The sequence below is a fragment of the Poecile atricapillus genome, chromosome 4 (genome assembly GCF_030490865.1).
Source record: "Poecile atricapillus isolate bPoeAtr1 chromosome 4, bPoeAtr1.hap1, whole genome shotgun sequence".
NCBI classification, from domain to species: Eukaryota; Metazoa; Chordata; class Aves; order Passeriformes; family Paridae; genus Poecile; species Poecile atricapillus.
The window spans coordinates 28,961,427-28,987,655 of NC_081252.1; the positions used below are offsets into that span (position 1 = coordinate 28,961,427).

Here is a 26,229-nt window from a genome sequence, read left to right on the forward strand (position 1 = left end):
GTTTGCTTTTGTGAATTTTTTTTTCCCCCTGCTGCGTAGATCAGCATTAAAAGAGAGGAAATAATTTTCATCCTAGAAGTCTTAAAAGCTGTGAACCCCAAGTGCTTTTCACTGCATACAACTACAAAGAAGTGGTAGATACTGCTGGCACGTGGTTTTGAAGTGACATGAAACTGCTTCTGGCTGCTGAGGATTAGTTGTCAGCCCACTTTAGATACAGAAGTTCATTTAGACTTTTCATTCCACAGCTGAATAAATAATTTTCTCTGCACAGGGTTAGTTAGTATCTTTATAGGTTTTCATTAAAATATCATCCTATTCTATTATGTAAGTCAATTCAGCATTGAAAAATACAAGTATTTGTGATGTGTGGGGGAGGGGTTTTTTCCTGTGTAAATAAGGTGCTGCAGCTGCAGGGTTAAAGTTCATCAAGGACTGCTCTTACCCTGAAAATTTTGTTTGACAGCTTTGTTGCTCCCCATTAAAAGATGTTTGGCATTATTCTTGCATTGGTTACATGCACACATGCACACAAAGGTGCACATGTTCAGGTTTTTCTTCAGATATTTGTTTGGCCCACATAAAGGACACCTAAAGTTTCTGCCTCAGTAAATACCAGCAGCTGCTAATGTGTCTGAAGTTACAGGACACTGATTCTTTCGAAATACATCTGCATGAGGTCTGCTCACTGCTTTTATGAGTAAATAATGGTTATTTTTAACCTGAGTATGTGTTTTAATTGAATGGTTAAATCCTGCTTTTCTTTAGCTGTGCTACAAGATACTACTTTTACATGTAGAAAAGCTGTTAATAATGTAAAAATAGTAAATTTCAAGTTTCTTTTTTAACACACTTGGACTATGTAAGATAACTAGCAGACAGGTTTCAGATATTAAGAGCATTAGGAACTGAAATGTAGTGGGGGGGGATCAATATTCCTGTGAACTACCTAACCAATACCATTATTTTGCAGACTATTGGAGACATAAAATACATTGTTTAACGATATTCTTGTTCCCAAACTTCAAGTTTCTAAGGAAAAAATATTTTTGAAGTGTCTTCTTAGCAGCTGAGGTTTTTGACAAGGATTTTTTTCCTTACTGCTGTGACAGACCCAAAAGAAAAATACCATATTTTGAGAGATATTTTAAAAATATATCTTTGTTTTCAACAGAGACTTCTCTTAGGGAGAGAGTATAAACAGTTTTCTTTCTTTACCTTTCTGTAACTGCTGTACTTACTCTAAATTAAGGAAGTAGTGTTAATGTTCACTTTTTTCAAGCTAAAGTTACAAAAATCAATAAAATGCCTAAGAAAATGTTCTACTTGGCATCAAGAGGGAGATTTCAGTGCAGTTCTGATTCTTCTCTCTGATTTATGAGTAGTTTACTCTGTAGTTACAACAGTAATCTAAAGCTTTCACTTTACTTTCCCAGTAAAACCCTAGAGGGTGAACCACAGTACAGATTCTTTGAGTTCCTGTGGCATATGCTGACCTTGCAGACTTGTCCAGATGCAGCTGAGCCCTCTTAAATTTCTGAATTTATAGGCATATGTGTCTGTCTGTAATTGTAAAGTTCATCACCTGTCAGGGAAGTTTTATGAGGATACTTTGAGACGTGATTAGCAAATACTTTTTAATATATATATTTTTATTTGTATATGCACACACATCTATATATAACCAGAAAAAATGCAACAAAATGAAAGAGAAACAAAATGAGCAAAAAACATTGTCGGTTTTTGATTTAAGCTTTCTGTTCCAAAGACCTGTATGTACTTTGGGTTTGGAAATCGGTAATTACAGTCAGAGAAATGAGGCAGCGTGTTGTGGGTGTTGCATCTTTTCCATCACTGGATTTATTTGGGGAATTTCTTGGTGAACGTGGTGATCAGTTACTGAAAGCTTTTGATAGTATTATTAATATATTAATGCAGTGGGATTCGAAAGATAAACATTGCCGAGAAATACATAAGGCTGTCCAACTGTTCTGGCATATGAGCTGCTACTTAAACTGCAGCCTGCGCTACAAAGCACAGCCAGATGAATCTCTACGGCACTTGCAGGGACTTGGCAGATGCAGTGGGTGTGGAACCTGGTGAGACTTCAGTCAAAAAGAAAAGAAATTACTTTCCTTGAGCTGTGTTGTGAGCCATCCTTGGTTATTCGATTACCGGGCAGATTGCTCAGATTAATAAAGGTGTAAATTTTTTTACAGACCACATCCAAATGCTTGACTGCTGTCTTAACCTGGATGGAATGCCTTAAGGGTGATCATGTCTCTGCCTTGTTTAGTCCTTGGAGTGTCTGCTCAGAGGTGGGAAAGAACACAAAGCTCATTCAGAATTGGCCTGAGGCACGCATTAGTAGAAACTTCTCCCTGAACAGACATTTAGCACAAGCTTACATCAGGGATGTGAAGGAAGCTGCAAGTATTCTTAACCTTTTGAGTGTTGCAGCTGGAGCATGTTGAGGTATGATGCAGTTAATAAATACAATGTGGCATCACCTAAAGTCTTGAAATGCAAATTGAATGAAATACTAAAATGATTTTTACTTCTGACTATTGAGTTTCTAATGATCTCTACCATATCAATCCAAGACATCCATTTTAATGCAAATTAGGCCAGTCAATTTCATGCTTCTACTGTATATGTTGTATTGTATGCCTTACTTCCTCATTCATTTCCTTGCATAGATTTGATTTTTGACTATCTTATTAATGCTACGACTTGCTCGTAACTTTGGTATATCATTCCCTTTCAAGGCAGACTTATCTTCACGTTTAAAAATAGTACATTACTAAGTAACTTCTGTTTCCTCAAAATTGGTACCAGTGGATGGGCCTTTTGTTGTGTGATGTTCCATCAATTGTTTAAAAATCTCTTTCATGCTGCAGTGTTTTTCAGTACGAAAAAGTTCAGTTTTCTGTGTTTTTACTATTTACAGCCTTTCAAAATAGGGAGGGGTAGGCTCTTAGGACTACTAAAAGGACCTGTGTGCAGCTGGGATTGAGCCTGATTTATCTGGCAGCCAGAAGGGTTGGACTGTAGTCTCCAGAGCTAGCAAATCATTCTACAGAGCTGACATTCCTACTTGGATGGACTGTGTTAGACATTTTGGGTGTTTGAAAATCTGCAAAGCAGTTATTCTGACTTCTTCAGTGACAAAGATGTGAGTTGAAATAATATACAGTAAATATGTGCATTTTTGCCTCCTGATTTGGTGCTTGGGAAATTCCTTTCAATTGTGACTACACAGAAGCTTGTAGATAGGGAATACATAATGAATTGTATTTAAGAGCTAAAAGAACAAAAACAAAACAAGTTGTTTGACTGTTGACAGACCCAGTTACAGCAATCACAGTTTGGGGAGAAAGGAAGATGAGATCTGATGTCTTTCTGCAATTATGAGTCTCTAAAGCTGTGCTGCCATACTTCATAACACCCTCTTAATATTGTAGGCTGTAATTTAATTTTGTGTATATTAAAAAGACCATTCTATTTTTAGAAAAATACCAGGGCAGTAGTTAAAATTTCATTTGATCTTTTATAGTGCCCAAATCTCTAATACCTGGCAGGGAATTGCTGGTCTAGTACTGAGAGTCAAAAATCAGGTTCCATGATAATTCATTTGATAGTTTCTAGGTTTAACTTCTTATACTGCAACCTACCAATACTGAACAAATTTTGAAAAAGAAAAAAAAAACAAACCAGTTATGGTTTGGGTTTGGAAATTTAAGGGTTGTTTTGTTGATTTTTTTTACCTTTTAAATTTTTTTTCATGGGTTGTTTTTGTTCCTTTTGGGGGTGATTTTTGTTAGTATGTTTTATGTGGCTTCTTTTGTTTTGTGGCTCGTTTGGCTAGTTTATTTTTTATTTTTAGTTTTGCTGTTGTTTTTCAAGTGTTTGCCAATGTTCTGTCAAAAATGTTTTGATAGGTCTCCTTTGCTGTATGTGGAGAAGGACCTGGATGATTGAATACTTACACATATTTGCTTGAGATCTTGGATAGTATTTTTAGATGTGTGAACTTCGTGCTATTCAGGAAACAGAAATTCTTCTGATACAGTACTAACAATAAACTTAATTCTGAAAGAGAGATGAGCTGGTAGTTAAATCTTCACTGATATGTGAGTGCCTCAAGTGTGCCTGAAATGGTATTTTAGTGTAGGTGCAGTATGTCTTTTTTTTGCTCCATTATAGCAAGGAAACGATGGGTTTGATAGTAATGCAATGCAGAAGTACCTAATACTTAAAATTCTTCTGTTTTCTTTCTCAGCATTATATTGTTCATTATTGATACCTTTGCCTATTTGTATATGGGTTTAAAAGGCACATTTTTTGAAACTGTTTGTGAACAGCTCCATATTTGACTTTTTCTTGATTGAGGAATTTTTTTTTTTATTTGAGGATTTTTTTTTTAATTGAGGAATTATATTTTCCCACACATAAAACTGTGGAAAACCTGCATTTCTAATAAATAAATCTGATTATTTTCTGTCTGTTAAAGACCGGAATCACATGATCTTTTGGAACTTAATTTCCTGAGAAGGGATATATGGGCATAAAAGCCATGATTGTGTTTTACAACATATAAGAGGTATAAAGCCAGTGAAATACCCAACCTTTTGTGGTAGTGTTGGGTATAAGTGCACAAAACTTGATAAATATATGCTATTTCCAGAATGTCCTAGCAACAGAACTGTTTAATTGAAAATTTGTAACAAAGTGTTTCAGGCCATTGCTTCCCTAAGACAAATGGGGAACTGCTGATGATTTTCTTTGCATTACTTAGAGTGAGTTACTTGGGGATGACCACGTCAAAACTAAGATTAGATCTCTAAACTAATTAATTGTAGCTCTCCTGTGTTTTGGCTTGGATGATTTTTTTTTTTTTATATAGTTTAAATTTTCTGAGGTTTGAAAGCTAGACCTTATATTTTTCTACCAAAAATGTGAAATCATCAAATCAGGTGTTCTAAATCTTAGTCAAAGATGTTGACAGCATCAGGCCTAGAACAATTTATCAAAGTTAGGAGAAACCTTTAAGAAAGGATTGATTTATAAAGCATGGATCTCAGTTCTCCAAGATGAGAAAAGGTGGGATGAGTTACAACAGTTGCCTAGTTGCAGTGATACTTTGGTTCAGCCAAAGAAAACATATTTCCGATTTGCTTTCTTCTGTTTTGATCTGCTAACTGTTGTTCCTTACCTTGCAGAATAAAAAGGTGTGATGTGAGATCCTCAAATCTGGTTCACTGTATCCTCATAGCTCATAGAAGTGCAAAGCACAGGAGAGCAGAATCTGGCAAACAGCTGGCACATTCTGTTTATGGGTTTTTGTAAGATTGTCTGCCAGAAAGGACCATACTCAGGAAAGATGCTCAGATAGAAGGCTTTGAACGCACTTCTTGCAGAAACAAAGTGATTGTTTGTACTTGGTCTTTTGCAGAAAGTAGAGTACTTTGCTATACAAGTTGGCCACATTCCTACAAAGGAAGAAAAAAAGTTTAATTTGAGATCTGCTTAGGATTTAAGACCAAAAGCTTAGGAAGAGGAATTAACATCAAGTACTTTAATATAGTTTAAATTATTGAGCTTTAATTAGCATTGGAGAAATTACCTTTGTGGTGTTGATAACTTTTAGAATAAGCCACTGGTTCTATTTAATTTGAATGGACCATCTCAGTTGAAAAGCCAGAATGTGTCTTTGCAGATCTTTATTTTTTTCCTCTAATGAGAAAAGGAAATCTTAGGTCTTGCCTGGCAGTCACTCATTAACGTACCATAAACATATGCCTCACAGAGAGCACCACCTCGGCCACTGTGTGGTTGTTACCTGCTCTTTGGTAAAGATGAATAGAATTAGCTTTCCTGTAGGAAGACTTGATTCCTCCATGGCAAGCACAGAGCAAAGAGCAGCGATGGGTGAGAGCAGAGCTCCATGCAGAGGAGAATGCTGTCCAGCTGTGGTGGGCTGTCAGAGTTTACCCTCTTACTGTGAAGGAATTAACATGTATGTGGGAGAGGAAGAGAGAAGAAGGAGGCACTTGTGGTTAGATCTCCTGCAGTTGTAATCTTACTTTCTGTGTTGATATTAGCAAAGCAGTGCAAGTAAAAGCTGAGACCTTCAAAGTCCTGAGCTTTTTAAAATTTCCAGCTGGAAAAAGGAATGCTCAGAGCTAATTGTTTTAGGCTTTAGGAGTCAGTTATTTTCCAGTTTCAGGTGTTGCTTTTTATTTAGCATGTTTGTTTGTGGTTTTGTTTTTTCTGTTTAATAGTTGCTTTTCCGACACTGGAAAGTAATTGGTTCCATGTTCAGACTATGGATAGATTCCAAAACTAATTTTAGAGTTTTAAGTTTTAAATTTTGTCATTAATTTTATGGCGATTTTGGCTTTTTCTTGCTTTTAACAAGTAACGAGTAAGCTACAACCAGGTTTACGTTTTTAGTGTCGTTTGTGTGTTCAGTTTTTGATCTGGATATATTCTAAGGTTGAGGCCAATGTTGATAAAGTATTTGTAAAACATGTTAAAATTTGGGGGTAATTTGTACTATATGAGAAGTCTTGATTTATTATAGAGAGTTCGCCACTTTGGGGACACTTCTGCACTATTTGTTTTTGAGCAACGAAGTAAGATAGTGCCTGTTTTCTCCTGTGAGGGTACTGTAGCTACTTAGAAGATGACAGCAGGCAGTGTTTTCAGTTTAAAAAGAGATGGGCAACTCTCTTAATCAGCAGGTAGAATGATGAGAAATTAAGGAGCTCTCACATGTTGATGTGTAATCTAATGAATAACTGTACAGCTTGAATCTTTCATTTCAAGATGGAATTTCATTAAATGGAGCAAATGTGTTTTGGAGCGGTTCTGAGTGTCTTGCAAATAACACAACAATCCCCAGAGTTCTGAGGTAAAACAGTTTCCCTTAGCTAAACAAGCAGGAGGACTTCAGGAGGACTTTTCATAATGTCTGAATGTAGCTATGCCATACCTGTTTTTCAAAACAAGGGAAAGGAGCTTATTAGGCACAATTGTATGAAGTGACTTTACTTTTAGTTACTCTTGGGGATATTTTCTCCTAAACAGGTCAGGATGTATCTGCAATGAGCTCTGATCTGGTTTTTAAGCTGTATTATTTCTGGTTTTCTTTCCAGTTATTATCACCAATAAGAATTGGTTGTTTTAGAATTTTTTTGTGTTAGGGTGACAGGATAGTAGAGGGCAAAGAAAATAGGGTAAAGGTTAAAAAAATAAAAAAAAGAAAATTGACTGTAACCTTTGACTGTTTCAGTTCTCATATTTTTAATGAGTTTTGTGTTCCATAATAGAGGGTGGATCTTTTTTTCCTTAATGTGGATTTTTGGATACAGTTTTATGACTGCTGTATAGGTTCCTGTGCTTGTTCTTGCAGCAGTTCACTTCAGCCTGTTGCCTTTTTATATTAGCATCGGAAATACCTATTCCTTTGTGTTATTGTTACAATACTAGCTTTACAGAAATTTATTGGACAAATGGGAAAATTTTAATCATGTAACTTCATTTCCAGATCTTCAGTTCATTAGCCAACTTGGCTAAAATCTATAAAATGTACCAATTCTATTCACTTTGAAGTTTTAGTAGCATTTCTGTTATTGGCAAAGTTTCCACTGTTAGTACTGTGTTCCCCTGAGAGAATTTGTAGCTTGCAAGAAATCTTACTGGTATGCAGACAGTAATATCTCAGGCTTTGTATTATGCTGTGTTGTGCCATAATAGTTTTATGTCTGTTTCCATTTGACATCTTAATTAGTAACTTACTGGAATCACTGTTTTCCTTTCTGAAACTCTCTGTTTTCAGTCTGCCCATGAAAACAAAATTATTTTTTGTTAGCAGACATTAATTTGAATATAAAAATTAATTTAGTTGTCCTGGAGAGATTTTTCTGCTCTTTGCTCCAAGAGAGTTTCTTTCTTTTAAAAGAAAACTCTAGTATGGATTGAGTGGAAGGTGTGATGGCCATAATACTCCTATCTTTAAGTGAGACAGTGTGTTTAAAATAGACTTTGATTGCATTGCATTGCAAAGAAGGCAGGATGTTGGCTCATGCATCATGTTTGCAAGATACCCCATGCATCATCTGACTACTACATCTCTCTGGCTTTGTGAATTTTACTTTGGGACATTTTAAATGCACTATTCCTTTTAAATATACTATTCCTGAATAATTGTAGTTCATTTTCTGAGGTTTTTTTACTATTAATTTTTAAAAAATTATTTAAATATATTCCTGTAAAGATTTGAGTTATTTATAATGTAAGATCAGATATAAAATGTGTGTTGATTTTTAGAGTGCAGCATAGGCAGTATGTTAACCCTGGCATGAGTGTGATTGTAGCTGCTAATCTTTCAGTAATTTCTAACCTTTTTTATCTTCAGCATGACTTTTGTTGCATATCCCAAAAGGGAACATTTGTGTGTAAAAACCAGATTTAGATCATAGTGTTACAATAATAGTCTTGGAATAAAATAGGAAGTTTTCTGCCAATTTGATATGAGAATAGGCATTTTTGGATTTTGATGAAGTTGAGGAGCCAATACATGTGCCTGGATTGCCATTTTCTTACAAATTCTTTCATTTGTTGCAGTTCATGGACAAATTCACAGGAATTAATTCACCTCACAGGAATTAAATCACCATTGCTTGTAAAGATCTTCCCACCTTTAACCAATTTTCTTGATTTACAGATGCAGCAGCTGTTAGTACAGATTCTTTCCTCATTTAGGTACTGAGTGGGAAGGAAAAAGCACTGTCTGCTGCAGATATGAGTGATTGTAAATGTTTTTCATGGTTCTGTTGCCACTGTTTGAGCTCCTGTGTTCAGATACAAATATCACTGAGAAGGAGGGTAGGCCAGATTTGGTAGCTTTTTGTACCCAAGGCATAGCTACTTTGTTGAACATTAGTGAAACATTTGATAAATTATGAATACCATAAAAGAGAGTTAGACATCATTTATTTATGCTCTTTGCTGGTCTATTGTGTTGCCTGCTTCTTTGTTTTCTGTGTGCTGGCCCTTCCATTTCAGTGGATGCAAAATTGAACAATCGGAATTGGTGCTAAAATAACTCTGAAGGTCTAAGCCTGTAATAAAAGTTGTTTTTATCTGAGATAACTAAAAATACTCATTAATTATGAGTATTAAAAGTAAAACAACAGTAAATTCCTAATATATGCACAAGCACAACGTATTCAGTATATTCTGAATAAATGTATCAGAAACATTGGAAACTTTGTGGGATGAGTCCATTTTCTTAGTCTCAATAAAATTTGATATACACTCAATATATATATATATATTTTTTTTAGTTAAGCCCAGGATACAGTATTTTCCTGTCCAATCTTTTCCCTTTTATTTCCTTCCTCATCCCACCCACCCCCCACATGTATTCATACCTTTCTTTCTGAGAAGCTAGATTTTTTTCTTTTTCTGTTTCATGAAGGAGGAGCACATTGTCCGCAGCTGGGAAGAAAAATAGCTTTTCTTCCAAAATACTTGAAAGCAGCTGTCAAACATCAGATTCCGTTTAACATTGCATTTTGTTTGGGCTTTGCTTTAGGAGGTGAGAGCCCAGCTTTCACTTAGCAAATTTTCTTATTCAGCAACTGATTTGGGAACTGCTTGATGTGGTAAGAGATAATAGTGTTACTGCATTGAGAAGTCATTAATTTTAGGCTGTTTTTTGTCTAGGTTTTTACCCCGTTTTTTGGTAAAGATGGCAGCCAACAATGCAGTGCTGAACAGACTGGAGCAGAAGGGTGCAGAGGCCGATCAAGTTATTGAGTACCTCAAGCAGCAAGTTGCCCTGCTCAAGGAAAAAGCCAGTAAGGATTTACCTATCTTATATTAAACCTATTAACCAGATGGAAAACAGTAAATGCACATAGGAGAAAATGAGAATATTTGGTGCTGTCAGCCTTTAAAGCATGTTTTGAGTTTTCCAAGATAAACGTTGTAATAGCAGCACCACTTCAGTGGTGGGGGGTTTATTTTGTTTTGTTTTTTAAAGCTGCTTTTTCTGAAATAGAAGAGGTATGGATGTGGAAGAATTAATACACAAATTACAGAAATTTGATAAGATATGATTCTGTTTGAAGGAACTGAGGGAGTTAGAAAGAATATGAGACTACACCTTATCCTGAATTTATTAGTGTTTTTTTCACAACTATGGAATTCTCTCAAGAGTGTCATATGTTCAGCTTTGATATTTTGTACTTAAATGTATCAGTGAATAAAGGTGCTCTGTATTACAAACATCATGGTTTTTCTGTAGGTTTCTTGGAGTTTTTTCTCGTGATCCTGTTTAGGGGACTGAGAAGATAGTATACTGAGAGGCAAATTGAATATATATGTATTGTAAAAAGGGCTATTCCAATAATAAAGAAAATAATTCCTAAGTATTTCTGATTATATATTCCTTGAAAGTTTTTGTGCTGTTTGGGTCACCATGTTTAACTTTCCTTTAAAAACAAACCTCTGTGTCCGAAGTGATGAATGATAGTTACTGAACCTGCTTTTTTTTTCAAATGTGTCAACTCTAGTCTTGCAAGCATCTCTCCGAGAAGAAAAGAAGCTCCGTGTAGAAAATGCTAAACTGAAGAAAGAAATTGAAGGACTGAAACAGGAACTGATTCAGGCTGAAATTCGAAATGGAGGTAGGGGAAAAAAGTTCTATTCTCATACAACATAGATGTAGTTAGCACCAAAAAATTTTAATTCTTGATTTTTATTATTCTGTATGTGACTATGGTATTAAAAATTTTGGATTTTCCCTGGTTCCATGCCTACAAGTTATTTGATTCCAACATTTTAATAAGCTGCAGGCCTGACAGATCCATATACTAAACTTAATCAGACATGGAACTAGTTATTTGTATTTTTTTGTTCAATGCCTTTCATAATAAGCCGTGAACCGCACTGATGACAATGACTCCTTGTGATGCTTTAGAAATTGCTGCATGTCGAACTCCTCTTGCTACTTTGAGTATTTAATCTAGCGTGACTAAAAAATCACTATGGAAAAAGCAAGCCATGGTGCAAAGTCAGATGGTCAGGGACTTACTAGGAAGGCTGTGGTAATGTAAATTTAGAAACAATGTGTTCTGAATTTATGATTCCATGCTTTAGACCAGCCTTCCATTGGACTTCTTTCTTTGCTCTCCTCTATGTAGCTCTGTTCAGCTTGTACCATCATTAGGTACTTCATATTAAAAAAGAGAAGAGGAAAAAAACCCCAAAACTGAAGTGTTTCAGATACACTGTGTTGTCTTTTAAAATTAATGCAAAAAAATCCTCTTCTGCGCTCAACGGTTATTGCTATTAATCCATGCTATCAGTATTGTCAATTGTTTAGGGTAGTATTCAGTGTATCTGATGCTAGCATTTAACTGTACTGAATGTGTTACTGGTATAAAAGCACATTGAGTCTTCAAAAAGATTAACGTGTTGTGAATACAGAGAATTCTTTTTCTCCTCTGGACACCAATAAAGGCTTTTCACATACTAAACCGAACCATTAGTTATATTTGTTGTCTGTTAGTCTGCAGCAGTAGGATATTTCACAGAATTTGTTGTGCTTGAGAGAGGTCTCAAGGTATATTGGTCCAAGATGGCAAAGAAAATGCTTGTTGTGCATTTTCCTTTAGTTAGCTAGTTCATCTAAGTGGTAGTAGGACTAAATTCAGATCTTTTCTTTTGAAGGAAATAGATGTTTATTAGCTTTGAAAGGACTAAGTAGTTGAGTACAGAAATTAGATGGACATGGAAGATCAAAAATATCACAAGATATTTTTTCAAAAACCTGAGAAACAAAGACTTTCCCCAACTAGCAAGCAAGTAGTTGTTCATACAAAAAAAATAATATTCAAATTAATTTAGAAAGTTGTTTATAAGAATATAATTTGTGCAAATCACTTCCATGTTGAAGAGAACAGGCATCAACTAACAAAGTGTAGTTCTTCAAGAAAGTTAGTGAATATCTGAAATGCAAAACAAAAAATTTATGCAGAATGGAGAATTCTGTAATGGTGACACCAGAATGATTTATCTGTTGTTAATGATAAAACAGCCTGGTTTGAAAGGAACTTCAAAAGATCATCTCATCTATCCTTTTTTGGGAAAGGGAGCCTTGATGACACTGTCTAGAGCACCGATGATGCTTACTCAGTGCAATTATTTGGTTAAAAGCCTTGATAAGATTCTTGAAGAGCAGAAATGTAGAAGAGAGGTAATTCTTATACTTTCATCTGGTAAGATTGATAGTTCAATGTCCAGAATTCTGTTATCAGCAGTTAAAAAGAGCTGTTGAAGGTAATGTGGAGAATTCAGGGAAAGGAAGTGAGAAATCAGCAGATCATGTAATTATGATTTATTCAGGCTCAGTTTCTTAATTGTAAGAGTTGAGGGATGATCTGAATACACTATAAAAATGGTTTTGTGCGTAACTCATTTATGGAATAGTCTCCAATATGACAAGAGCTAGTAGCTATGAACTGAAACTAAACAAGTGAGAAATGTGGCATTGGTAGAAAAAATAACTAGATGTTGAAATCAACTACAAAAAGAGATGTTGTTTGCTTATATATTTTATTGTTATATATTTATATATATTAATATTGTTATATATTTATTATATATTTTAGCACTTTTTTGCATTTAAAAAATGTGTAGTCAAACACTTTGTTTTAATTGATCATAATAATCATTTATAGATTGAGTTCTGAAATGTGTTTTGTGATGTGGTTCACTACTCAGCAGTTGTGGTTTAGTATATTAAGCAAAATTTTCAGTTCTTTTTCATTTATGTTGTACGCTTAAAAATGTCAGTGTACAAAGTTCTGGTACTGCCTCTAACTTTTGTGGTTTTGGTTTTAGTAAAGCAGGTTGCAGTTCCTCCTGGTACAACCCTTTCTACAGCTTCATTTTCAGAGGATGTTCCACAACCTACAGCAGTTACAGCATCTTCTGGTTCCAAAGATCAAATTAAAGGTGAAGATGAAGAAAAGAAAAAGAAGGAAAAAGTAGAAAAAAAAGGTACTTCACTTTTCTTATCTCTGATAGACAGTTGAGGTATTTAATTTATGCAAGTGCTTGTGCATGATTTTGAGCAGTAAAATAAAAAGCTTTCATACAGCTACAGTGAGGAAGAGTCATGTGCTAGCTTATCAATCTTTAAAGTACTTGAAGCTAATGAAGGCTGTCAGGTAAGCTACAGATTCTTCCTTGCATGGGATACATGCCAAATTCTGTTTAATGTGACTGCACTTCCTCATTTAAAAAATCACCACCAACAAAAAACAAGGCAGGTCTGTTGGACACCTGTACTTTTGTGCAAGAGTATCTTGTAAATTAAACCTATGTTTTGCCATCATTCTTTTATGCACATTATTATTAATCGGCTATGATTAGACTTGTACAGTTTTTCAGAATATGGATATTCTGATAGTGCACCGTCTCTCTTATTTTTCTGGTGAGCTGTACAGAGACTTGTAAGTTGTTTTATATTTTTTATGTATTTCAGCCTTTGACACATTAATATTCCACAGAGCTGTAAATACAAAATCAGAGGCCACATGTCCTATCAGGCAATTAAATTTTTCCCTCAAGTATTCAGTGGCTACAGAGCAAGTGTTCAGTTGGTATGGAAAAACAGAACTTTCTATATATGATGAGGGGAAGTACAATACAAGTAGCTTAAATTCAGTCAGTCAGACACAGATCGCAGAATATTCTGAGTTGAAAGGGACCCTCAAGGATCATCAAGTCCACCTCTTAAGTGAATGGCTCATACAGGGGTTGAACTCACAAATTTGGTGTTACTAGCACCATGCTTTGACCAACTCAGCTCATCTCATATGGAAAGCAGTGTTAGACTTCTGCTGTCTGCTGAAACATAGCACAAATGTTGAATAGTAGCCATGCACAGGCTATTTCTGTGGAGTTCAGCATCTGTTGGAGGTATTGCATTTAACAGTTGAAGAAACCAATATGTAAAATTTGTTTTTAAGTCTAGAAATTGGTGAGATGATAGACTATGTCAAATCGCTTTGCTTTCTGTCACCTATGTCATCTCTGTCCTCTCTGGTTATTCTCTTATTTGTTCTACTTCTTTCAAACCTCATCTGTGTGATTTCTCTGGATGTTGTTTCTGGACTGACTCCAACACTGGCCAGAGGAATGCTTTTTTCTCCTTAGCCTGTGGCATTGAAATGGTTATTTTCCATCTATCTGTGTATGTACACACCATGTACACATTTGCTGTGCTCTCTTTTGAGAAAAGACTTAATTTCTCTTGTAGAGGAATGTCATGGAGGTCAGTGTGGAATTATACCAAGGATAAACTTAGCACATCTTTCAACTGATCATAGCTATTATATGTTAGCTATTTTGATTGGGATTTTTTTTCCAGTTTATTTCACATTATTCTCTATACGATTGAGTTTATTAATTAAATTATCAATTACATTAAAAAACCCCAGTCATAATCACTACAGCTTTTCATTCATCATAAATGAACAAATATTTTTGAAGGGCTGTTGCTTATATTAAAAAATTCTTGAATTAAAAAAATATTGCCTTTTTATTATTGAATGTATCATTTAATTTCAGGCCTGAAATTAAATTGTGAAGAATGAGATCAAGTTGCATGTTGTGTCCACTTTTCCTTTTTTGCTCCCTTAAGAAGGGAGTTTAGCTTACATTAATATGTAAGTTATCTTGGATGAAAGAATAACAGAATATGCTTATTTAAAGTAAGCACATCTTAGACTTTTTTAATCTCCCAGAGATTACAGCTGTTGAACAGCTCTTAAACGTTTCCTAAACAACAGTCTTATCTACAAACTGGATGTAACTTTCTAATGTTGAAAGAATATTGCATATTTTATGATTCTATGATTTAAATAAGCAGCTGAGTATGGGGAGTGTTGCTTCACTGTTTTTTTATACTGTACAGTTTGTATGTGTGATGATCATGGGGTAAAGATACCACAGCAGGGGAATCTGGTAAGCCATGAGCCTTTTCATACACTGTTGTGTTTGGAAAGTGCAGAATGTTGGCTAAGGTCATCTTGAAGGGTTGCATTGCTGCTGTGACAGTGCAGTTGCAGTGACTTCACAGCTCCTGACTGTGTACAGCGCTGATTAGCACTCCTAACCTGATGGAATGTGATTCCCTACTTTTGTTTTGCTGGTGAAACACCATGGCAAGGCTTATTGGTAATTGCTAATTATTCAAATTGGATGATCAGGCTTATTGATGTGGCCTTTGTCAGAGTATGTCTGTCACACGTTTCACTTAAATTCAGGGCGACTTTACAAACAGGAGGTGGTAATTAGCTGAGACAATGATGTAAATTGAAGTGTATATGATGATTCACCACTGGAAACTGGTAACAGAGGTGCTAACTCTTTTCTTTCACGTTTTGCACAGAATTTATGCTTGTTTCTGAGACTGTAGCTTGTTTTTCCCTAGCAGTAGTCATATACCCTAGTTGTGCTTTTTATAATGTTTATTTCATGAGCAAGATATTCTCTAATAGGTGAAAAGAAGGAGAAGAAACAGCAGCCAGCTGCTGGAAGTAGCGATGCAAAACCTGTAGATGTTTCTCGTCTGGATCTTCGTGTTGGCTGCATTATTACTGCTGAAAAGCATCCAGATGCAGACACTCTGTATGTTGAACAAGTGGATGTTGGTGAAGCAAGCCCAAGGACTGTTGTCAGTGGTTTAGTGAAACATGTTCCTCTGGATAAGGTATTGACAAAATTATTTACTGATAACTTTTCCTTTCCTAAAGTATCTTAAGGCATTCATCTGTTTATAGGATATGTTTTTATTCTGCTAAAAGATTTGTAAAGTCATGAAAACAAAAATAAAATGCAGATGGAAGTAATGCTTAACAACATTTGCCAGATATCAGAGAAGTACCCTTACCTCAAATCAGTTTCTGATGGCAGTGCTTCTATCCTGGGATCTTATTCCAATTCCCCTGCCATCAGTACACACTGGACTCCTAAATTAAACAGATGTTACTCTTCGTTTAGGTTTCCTACTATGTAGTAGAGAAATCATAGTAACTTTTTTGGTATGATCCAAACTTTTGAAACTATTGCCTTCCAATTCTTTTTTTGTATCTTGTTGAATTATTTGGCATGAAGTAAAGCAGAGAGCATGTAAATTCAACTTAGCTGGCAATGAGCAATTTAAACAACAGTGGAATACAAATTGCATATTTTTACTTCCTCGTGCAGAATAGAATCTGTGTCTGTGGTCTTTTTAGTTGATACACTTGTTGGTACCATTTGGTACAGATGGTTTATGAGTGCCTTTGAACAATCTAAGACTTCAAGATTTAGTTTTCCTTTCACACCTCTCCTAGAGGGTGAGAGGAATTGACTGAAGGCTGCTCCTAAATTCAAATGCAACCCTGGCATTCAAAACAGTGTTGTGTAGAGCAACTGCAAAATGGATCACGAATGAATTGATCTTAATTGGTCGGGAAAAAGCTCCAATTTCTTGAATGTCTTTTCACTCCTTACTTGCACACTGTCCCCGTGGAAAGACTGCAAGCATAGGAAGCAATTAAAATCGTGATTGTTGTAAACCCAACTGAATACAGTAACTATTCTGCACTGATCACCTGATGGTGTCCACTTACTGGATTTGCACTGGGAAAAATCACAACTTGCTTGCTTTTAGCAGTCTGCTTTCAAGAAAGCATGTAGAAGAAAACATTTTAAAAGCCATTCTAAATAGACTTACAAGCATGAAGTGTATAGAATGAAATGGCAGCAGGAGTCTTTTTTTCTTTAGCCTTCTTTCTGAGTGGAAAAATAATCTGAAATACTCATTAGCAGAGAATTAGGGGTCATCCTTGCACGTTCTTTGTGAACATTTTTGTTTGCGTGTCTGTTTTTGGTTTTGGCAAGCATCTATTAAGACAATAAATTCTTAGGGGCAAGCTTCCATCTTTATGTGTTTTTGAAGTGTTCAAAAATTTGAAGGCCTGGCATGTGTCTACTGCCATATATTGAAATAAAAATATATACATCAGATCAAGGACCATAGCCATAAATTTCTTCAGAAAAAATTCATCTGTTCATGATTTTGGTATTTGATGTGGTAATTTAGCAGTGTTTGAGGCTGTAGAATTTGTATCATCTGATTTTACTTTTGGTTAGGAAGCACAGTATGTATCTTCACTAGCATTTCAGTATGCAGTGCAAGTTATTTATGGGTGTGAAAACTTCTGGCATGCCCACTTTAGATGTGATGTGCTTTTGTTCACAAAGTGGTGAAGCCATGTTAGAAGTTCAGCTCTCTATTGTTGTGAGCAGTTGTGTCTCAAGCAATAGGGAGATGGAGGGATCATGGCATGAGGTGGACCATGCCATTGCCGAGGTCTTCTGGCACCTGGGGAGAATTGGGGAAATTTCTGAAATGTCAGAAGGAATTGACAGCTTTTCTGCCACTGATTTGGCTTTTTGAAGTGGATCTCTGTGTGTTCCTAGCATCAATACCTGTTACAGGCAATTGTTCTTGAAATACAGGCAATTCTCTAGTGTCACTTTGTCACCTTCACCTCCTTAACCTAAGAGAACCTCATGTCAGTGATGAGAAGTGAAGAACAGGAATGCAGGGAATGTATCTTAACAAGAAGGGAAAAGGCCATCATCCTCCAGAAATGCTATTCTACAACCACTGGTTGTAAGAGGATACAGTTGCATCTTTTATGAACAATATACTCTGATTTTTGTAGCAGAAACTTTTTCTTCCACTTAGATGCCTTGAGATGTTTTCTTTCTAGATCATTGTGACGTATACCCAGTAATTAGCATTCCATTCATGAATTGTTACTCAGTGCTAGATAATGCTACAACTTGCATTTTAGTCACTGACATTTTACAACAATTTTTTGTGTTTTGTGCTACTTATTTCCATAGCAGTAACTTGAGAAATTTTCATCAATAGGCTGATTTGAAACTTAGGTGACATAACTTTTTATCAGCTGCCTCATTTTGGGTATTTATATTGTTGGTTTTTGAGGTGTTCTCCTTGGAAAATATGCAGTGTTTGAAATAGTTGATCATATGAGTTTTATTAATTATTAATCCCGCAGGTTCAAAATTAGTGATGCACAAAGACAAAAATCTAGAAATATGAAATACTTATATATAATGTTCACTAGTAGCATGGGAATTAAGACATCCTTAATTCGTCTCTCAAGAATGTTCAGGGTTTAATTTTTCTTCAGTTTGAAAGCATGGTTTGTTTTAGAGTCTAAAGTGTAGCAGATTCTCTGAACAAAGAATATTTTCTCTGGTTTACCATTGTAATTATTAAAATAAAACAATAAATGGAGAAACGTAGTTTTGTAGGTTTGCACTAACAAATTCAGTGTACAGTATATACAGCCATTTTCAGTGGTTAAAATAAACTCAAGGCATTTGGATCAACTAAGATAAAATTTAAGATTCAAATGAGCTCATTCCGTAAAAAACTTCTAAGCTTCCAGGATACAGTTTGAAATTTTTACCTATGGGCTTAATTTGTAGCCTGGTTTTGTTGTTGTTATTTTTAGTATTATCATCATTAAATAGAAATTGTTTGGTTAATAGTGCTATATTGAAAGTGGACTAAAGTGGTGGTTTGTAGTGAATAAAGATGGAATGGAAGTGAAATGCCTTACCTGCTTTTTAATTTTCTAAATTGCATATTTTATATTTCCAAAATAAATATGTCACATTTGAGCATTTAATCCATTATTCACTGGCCAGCTCTTAAGGGGTATAAATATTATGTTAGTGGTGTCCAGGCATTAAAACTGAATCTGTTGGCTACATGCTTTTCTTATGCTTGTCATGGTAAGATGTCATCACTGCAATTCTTTTATTATAATGAAATGATGGGCATCCCCAAAACCACATGGCATTTAAGTACTCAAATCCTTCTGTTTTCCTCCCCCAAGATGCAGAATCGGATGGCAATACTACTCTGTAACCTGAAGCCTGCAAAGATGAGAGGAGTAGTATCTCAGGCAATGGTGATGTGTGCCAGCTCCCCAGAAAAAGTGGAAATTCTGGCTCCCCCACCTGGAGCGGTACCTGGGGACAGAATCACTTTTGAAGGTTTTCCTGGTAAGTAGGTATTTGGAAAATGATAGAAACAGGTATGTCAAGGTAACATCAGTGTTGAAGCACATAAAACAGTTGTTTTTAAAGCTGACTGGGTTTTTTGTTGAAATTTTCTGAATTAATTCTATTATTTTTTTATGACCATGCTAATATTGTGTAAATAAAGGATTGAAAATAGTTTATCATCTGTCAAAAAATTTTAACTTGATAAAGTTGTGTAGAACTTTCATGTAAAACACCCCATTCCTTTAAGTCTCAGTAAGTATTTCAGTTTTGAAATACATGGATAAATGTATTTGTACTCGGCAAATTACAACAAGGAAATAGGAAATATAAAGCATCTTTCACAGTGTCTCAGTCTAAGTGATGAAGTATTAAATTCCTAATTCCACCTCCTCACTGTGATGAATGTGTCAGAACTTTGGGTAGATTTTTTTTGAGGAAGAAGGGATGGAGGGGATGCAAGGGGTTGGAATTCTCCTATTCATGAGAGGAGCCCGTAATAGTCAATACACCAGGGTTTTGTTGTTTGTTTGTCTGGGACAAAATGTCTTTTTTCATTTCCAAAGACAGACATTGGACTTTTCCCCACTTAATTAAATCAATATATCTCTTTTTTCAGAATATAAATGAGAATTTTACCAAATTTGAACTTTATCAAAAGATGATTTTTCATCCATTTTTCCATTTCTTCCACCTCTGTGAAAATGATTATTTTTTGACTGCATATTAGGAACTCAAATAAAGCATTATAGATCTATCATGTTGATGAATGCTCCCCTCCTACCCAAATGCCAGTTCATTATTCTCAGTCTGAAAGGGATACAGTCAGATCAGCTTCTTCTGTTGCTGTGTTTGTTAGAACTGTTATTTTGTAATTTTTATAATGGTTGAGTGTTTTTATCAGGAATTGCTGGTTCATTATAATCCCAGTAAAAAAGGCAGTCATACTCTGAAGTGCCATTTAAAATGCTGAGTCTGAAAAGACAGACTATTATAAATAATCTTACATGGCACAGATGATGGGAATGCACCTGCAGCTTGCTGTGCACTCCTTGTCCGCAAGCAGTTTCTTCCCTTTCCACTGTTTGAGTTACTGCTGTATTTTTTTTACTCATTGTGGCTGTCAGTCATAAAGGAAGTTTGTGTGAGAACTTGGTGCTGCCCTGTTCCATAAAGGTGAGGTCACGCTGGTGGCTCAGTTACTGGTGCTGCATGGGAGCTGCCTGTAGGCTCTGCCCTGACAACCAGCTGCATAGGTTTATCCTGCAGCCTAGGAATTTGGGAATTTGTACAGCACAGCACAAGCCCAGATCTACTTGGGTCAGGTGGTAAGTGGATCACAGAGGTCTTGGTAAGCGGTGCTCTTCTGGTCAGGATCACTCCATCGCTTTAACTTGAAAAAACACGGTCCAACTCCCAGTATTTCCCATACTGGGTGAAAGTGTATGTGTGTGCATTTATCAATGAAGTATTCATCTTCAGGATAAATTTATTGTTCAAAAGTTGGCTTTCACATGCGAGAAAATAGTGTAACTTTTATTTTCTGCAGAGAGCCATATGAACCTTTTTAAACTATTGCACTTCTGACAATTCCTAGCGGTACAGCAGAGTTTTGATTTATGAACCTCTTCGCAAGCTCTACGCTTGAACATATTTGCATGAAATACCTTTCAGAAATATATATTTTTATAATTCTCAAGACTGAAATTGTGATGCTTTAAAAAAAAGATATATTTTGGTTAGAATATGATAAAGGAAGCAATGCTCTATCTAGCTGCTTTATGAAACAGAAAAAGAGCTCAGCTTGCTGTGATTTAATGCTCCAATTGGAAGTACTTTAAAATAATACTGTTTTAAAAGGAAATCTCTCTGGCAGCATTTTTTTTAATTTTTTTATTTTATTTTTAGTTTCCTGCACTAAAAGTATACTGACCTTGCTAGTTGAGATGCAGAATTTGTTAGCTATACTGAAATCTTAAGTGCTTCATCAATTGCATTGACTAAATTGTAGGAATACTCATTCATGGCTTCTAGTTATTATTACATATAGTGAGTAAAGATGGATTAAATCTTGGACTTTGGTTACCTGTGAGAATCACAAGTGACAAATACACTCATAACTGCTTTCTGTTGCTATGGAAATGGATGTGCAAGAGAGCATCAAGTTGTAGATGGAACACTTCTAGTGCATAAGCCCTAGAAAATTATGTACAAGTTCACCCCTCAAAAACGCCCTATGCCCCATCTTTTTCCATTTGCTTTATTCTAAGATACAGCCTTCCTCTAAACTTACATCTCAAGTGGCTTCATATACCTGACAATTGAAAATGTGAGAGCTGGTAGTAGCGCTATTTTCTGTTCACCAGCATATTTGTTCTTGCACATGACTAATGAAGTGAGTTCTGTCAAAATAACTGAAGTATTTGACTCCAGTTGTTTGGCTTTTTTACAGTGGCAAAAAGCTTTTCCTAGGCAAATCAGTTATGGAAATATTTGTTATAGAATTATTCCCAGGTGTTACTGCATGCAGACACTGTTGACATTTTGATCCTTAAAAGATAGAGAGTAAGCTAAAGTCTAGGTCTGAGCTTATGACTTGCAGCCAGTGAGACAAGGTTTTGTGTGGTTTATATCAGTTTCCTTCTGGTGGAGAGCCAGAGACATGGGGCTCTGGTAAGTGCCAAATGACTGTTTTTACAACCCCTTTGCAAGGCTTATATATTCAGGGCTATAGATAGTAGTCTGAAATGTGGCACTGTTTTCTAATGCTTCATAAATTGCTGCTTGGAAAATTTGGTAGGTATGAAATTTAAGCTAATCATTGACTTTGAAAATTTCCCTAATGCTTAATAGTACAAAGTAGAGTGATCTGTCTTCTTACGTTAAACTTACTTTAAAGAATTTTCAGACTTGTGATTTTACTGTCTTGAGGAGGAAAATGCAAAAAAAAGCATTGGTGGATGGAGACCTACAAAATCATGGTGACATCTGCTTCTCTACATTTATTTGTTGGGTACTTGTCTTTTCAATGTTTCTGTTGTAAACTAAGGGGGAAACTCACTGCGAGACTGGAAAACTTTCTCAGTTGTTTAATGGGGTTGAACATCTATCTTCTACTCACTTTTTTGTGTTAAAACCTTCCGCTTCTTAGCTGCTGCTGTCTCATCAAAGACCATCTGGCACTTGCCTGATGCTGTTACCAGGAGGATAGACTCCTTGTTGTGTCAGATTTCATTTAATTTCACTGCTTAATTGTAAACATTTATGTTCTGATCAATTTTTTGTTTTAAAAAGTAACTGTAAAGCGTAAAGATTCAGTTGGAGTCCTTGAAGTTAAAATAGAAAGGAGAGCTGGGTCTTACTTAAGTTTGAAGTACGAAAGTTTGTGAAGCAACAGAAGTACCACCAGCAACAATAAAGCAATTCTAAAATGCACACAGCTGTCTTATCAAGCAGCTTGGAATTGAGCTATTTTTAAGTTTTTTCTCTCCATTATACAAAATATTCATGAGATACAGACTAACTTTCTTTGTCTGTTTTAGTCAAAGTAAACAAAAGATATCTTGTCTCAAACCAGTTAAATTTTTTTCTGTAGCAGCTGGAGTGTTTACCTAGAGCCATCTTGAGTGTTATAGAGGAGTGATTTGATAAGGAGTGCTGTTGTCTGGAGTACTGTTCTGTTTTGTTTATTTATCTGATGTCTTTGCCCTCAGTGGAATTTTTAGCACTGTTTTATACTCCAATGCATGCATCTTCAAGGTCTCTTGAGCCTTTTTTGCATCAAGAACTTTATCAGATTTTTATCCATCTTCACTGGAAAAAGTCTGATTTTCAAACCATAGAAGAATTATTCTATCATGGGTATGTAAATTCTATAACCTCCTACACAGTAATTGCCTTAAGACAGCAATAATACTTGAAGATTTATAGCTAACTGTGAAATCTCTTTTTTGATAGCAGTATCAGATGCTTTGATGCAACATGAACCAAAAACCTGTTACTTAAATTATCATTCAATTATAAATTATAATTAAATTATCATTAATGTCTAAGGCTCACTAGCAATTTAGTAAATTACTATCTCTTTAAAGAATAAAAAGTGGTAAAGCTGGAGTGCAGTGGTTAGCCTGTAGTTAGCAGATTTCTTTAATCAAAGCTTGAGTGTATGGATGCTTTCCTTCAGCTGCATGGTTACAATCCACTGTGGGGTAAGTAGCATTAAGTAAAGTCACACATCGCTATGTCCTTTTGCTCCTTGCCGTGCTGAGATATATTCCGTCAGTAGTTGCTGAGCTGTTACAAAGTAGAGAGGTTTCTTGCTTATTATGAAAATTTCTTTGTAATGTTAAAGCTGCTAGATGGAATGTTGTGTTTGACAAAATTTAGGACCTCTTATTTGGCCCATTTTTGGTAAAGAGAGTGGAAAGCTGATTAAACCATTAAAAGCTTCAATTTATTTTATTTATAGAAACTCTTCTAAAGAATATTTTCTGGGAAAAAGGAATGCAGTGAGGAGAAGACATAGGAAAATGCACAGCCTAAAGCTCTGGTAGTATTTAAAATTGGTGCCTATGCTAATCTAATATGAGCTCACCACAGATCCCAAGGGAGCTTGACTCAGGATTCCAAAGAAACTTATTAACATCCAAAGCGTGTTTTTTATAATAAAAGTCAGGAGGTTTTCTTACTGAAAAAAACCCAAGAAAACATGTGGTTTTTTTATTTGAGAAGGGGAAGGAAAATGTACAATGGATCACTTAACATTCTGTTTAATAATTTTATTAGTTTATGCATCCACTGTGGTCTAAATTGCCTTTGTTCATGAACCTGAGCATTAAGCTAATTTATTTTTGTAAAAATGTACAATTAGCTCCAAACCTTTAATAATTTTTATTTACTAGTGTAATCATTTAAGTAATTAAAGTATTTAAATTTCTTCCTCTGTTTAATATTAATTATAAATATTGTACAAAGATAATTATTAATGTTATGACTGATTTTTCTTTGAAATACTAAATGCACTCTGAATGTGAGATTACTTGACTGCAGTATTAAATACTGCTCTGGTGAGGCTAGCTTACTTCACAGAGAAATCTGGCCTAGTCTGCTTCTCTTGCATATATACTACAGACATTAGAATTACAGAAATTACAGAATTAAACCCATCTACAGACAGAAATAACCCAGGTTTGTAGGCATTGAGAATGTGGGTATACTGAACTATTGAAAACATTTAAAGGAGAATACCAATAAGGCACAAGGCAGGCTGGAATGACAGTAGTTGATTTAACCACTTGTTAGTCAATCAGGACTTACCAAGCAGTGAGTTTCAACCAGCTACTAGAAAGAGGTATGCTAAAATCCTTGTAGTCTTACAGTTTTTCTTCCTGAACCTTTGGGAACACTTTGTAGTGCTATATGGGAGTACTTCATGTTCTGCTCACTTTGAGAGCTCCTCCTCTGAGAGGATCTCAGGGAGGATATGATTCCTAGGATTTGGTTTTTGATTCTTGCTTGTTCTGGAACTTTTGATTTTGGTAGCTTGGGCAGAATGCTGCCAATATGGCACAACAAGCAAGTAAAAACATACAGTGTAATAACAATGAAATAGCATGAGATTTCTTTGAGCATTTAAATGTGCAATTCTTGTGGGGTTTTTTGTTTGCCTTGCCTGTGTGACACTCAAGAAGTCAAAAGCACCCAACAGTCTTACGATGAAATTATTTTTAATGTTTTTTTTAATGTAATCTGTGTTGTATTAGAATTAAGAGATTAACTTTACCTTTGAGCAGAAAGTAATAGTAGAGTGAATTGTTTTATCTAGATTATGTCAGTAGACAGCAATTAATCTTGGCAGCAAGATTATTTAGCTTGTTTTGTATCTGTACTTTGCATTTCATGCTTATTTAAAAATAGGAAAAATATCCTTCACTATGCTATCTAATTTGTTGACAATATTTCAAAACATTAATAGGAAAACGCCTACATTTTCTGGTCATTAGAGATCCTTAAATAATCAGATTTGCTAATGTAATTTGCTAGCTCTAGGGTGTAGGTATCTTATCGTGATGTATCCATGGAAACAGGAAACCGAGGCTTATGGACACTGAGGCCATAATTGCTGAAACTGTAGCTAATCTCTATTGCTCCTGTTGTTTCGGGCATCCGAGCTTGTCATCATCAATACAAAGCATAGGAGAACAGTGTTAAAACTTGGGGCTAAAATTATGTCAGTATTCTATCTCTGATCTATTCTTGTCTAAGTTCAGTATTGCTCATCTTTAACAGCACTTAATTGCTTATAAAAGCATCATTAATTTCTAAATTTAAGATGCTGACAAACCTGTCTTGATAAACGGTGTACTTCTGTGGTCTGTATGTACTTAATTATTGGTCTGTAGTATAAACTAACAGCAGTGGTTTCATTTCTTCTTTTTGACAGTGCTTGTTACCTGATACATTATTTTTCCCTTGAAAGATCCTCATTTTCAGAAGAGATTCTGGAGACATTTCCTAGACAATTCCTAATTCCAATCAAAGTTTTCATTTTGAGAATCAAAAGGAATGTTGGGGTTTTTTTCCCTTAAAAGTGTATGCAATGATGCTGTGGGCTGTCATAGATGTGTAAGTACACAGAGCTCTTGTTCTGAGTTATGTACTATGAGTTTATTCTTTGTTTTGGAACAGGAGATCCTGAGAAGGAACTTAATCCAAAGAAGAAGATTTGGGAGCAAATCCAACCTGATCTTCATACCAATGACCAGTGTGTTGCTACATACAAAGGAGTTCCATTTGAAGTGAAAGGGAAAGGAGTGTGCAGGGCAGAGACCATGGCAAACAGCGGGATTAAATAAATAAGTGGTTATTAGAAACTTTTACAGATGTTGAAATGGAAAGTGATGCAAGCACAATAAAAAAACATGAAATGCATGGCTGAGACTTGTTTTGTTTGACTTCTTTTCCAGAATATGTTACATCTCCAACATTTTGACAATTCACTCATTGACTAGGCTTATTGTCCTTGAGGTTGTGTGTTGTCAGCAGTTGTTA

The 26,229-nt window shown here is 35.4% G+C and overlaps 1 protein-coding gene across 3 annotated transcripts in view; it reads left to right on the top strand.

Annotated features, from left to right (window-relative positions):
- The window catches only part of AIMP1 (aminoacyl tRNA synthetase complex interacting multifunctional protein 1), a 31,747-nt gene extending 5,638 nt beyond the window's left edge, over positions 1-26,109 (top strand). For 2 of the 3 annotated variants that reach the window (XM_058837560.1, XM_058837561.1), the window contains exons 2-7: positions 9,736-9,869; positions 10,587-10,700; positions 12,919-13,077; positions 15,585-15,796; positions 19,011-19,179; positions 25,867-26,109. In XM_058837560.1, coding sequence (XP_058693543.1) covers positions 9,736-9,869; positions 10,587-10,700; positions 12,919-13,077; positions 15,585-15,796; positions 19,011-19,179; positions 25,867-26,033 — 955 coding nt within the window. In that variant the 3' untranslated portion in view covers positions 26,034-26,109. Of the gene's footprint in view, positions 1-2,232; positions 2,319-9,735; positions 9,870-10,586; positions 10,701-12,918; positions 13,078-15,584; positions 15,797-19,010; positions 19,180-25,866 lie in introns of those variants that run through there. The other variant, XM_058837559.1, reaches the window with a different exon arrangement.
- The last annotated feature ends 120 nt before the right edge of the window (positions 26,110-26,229 follow it).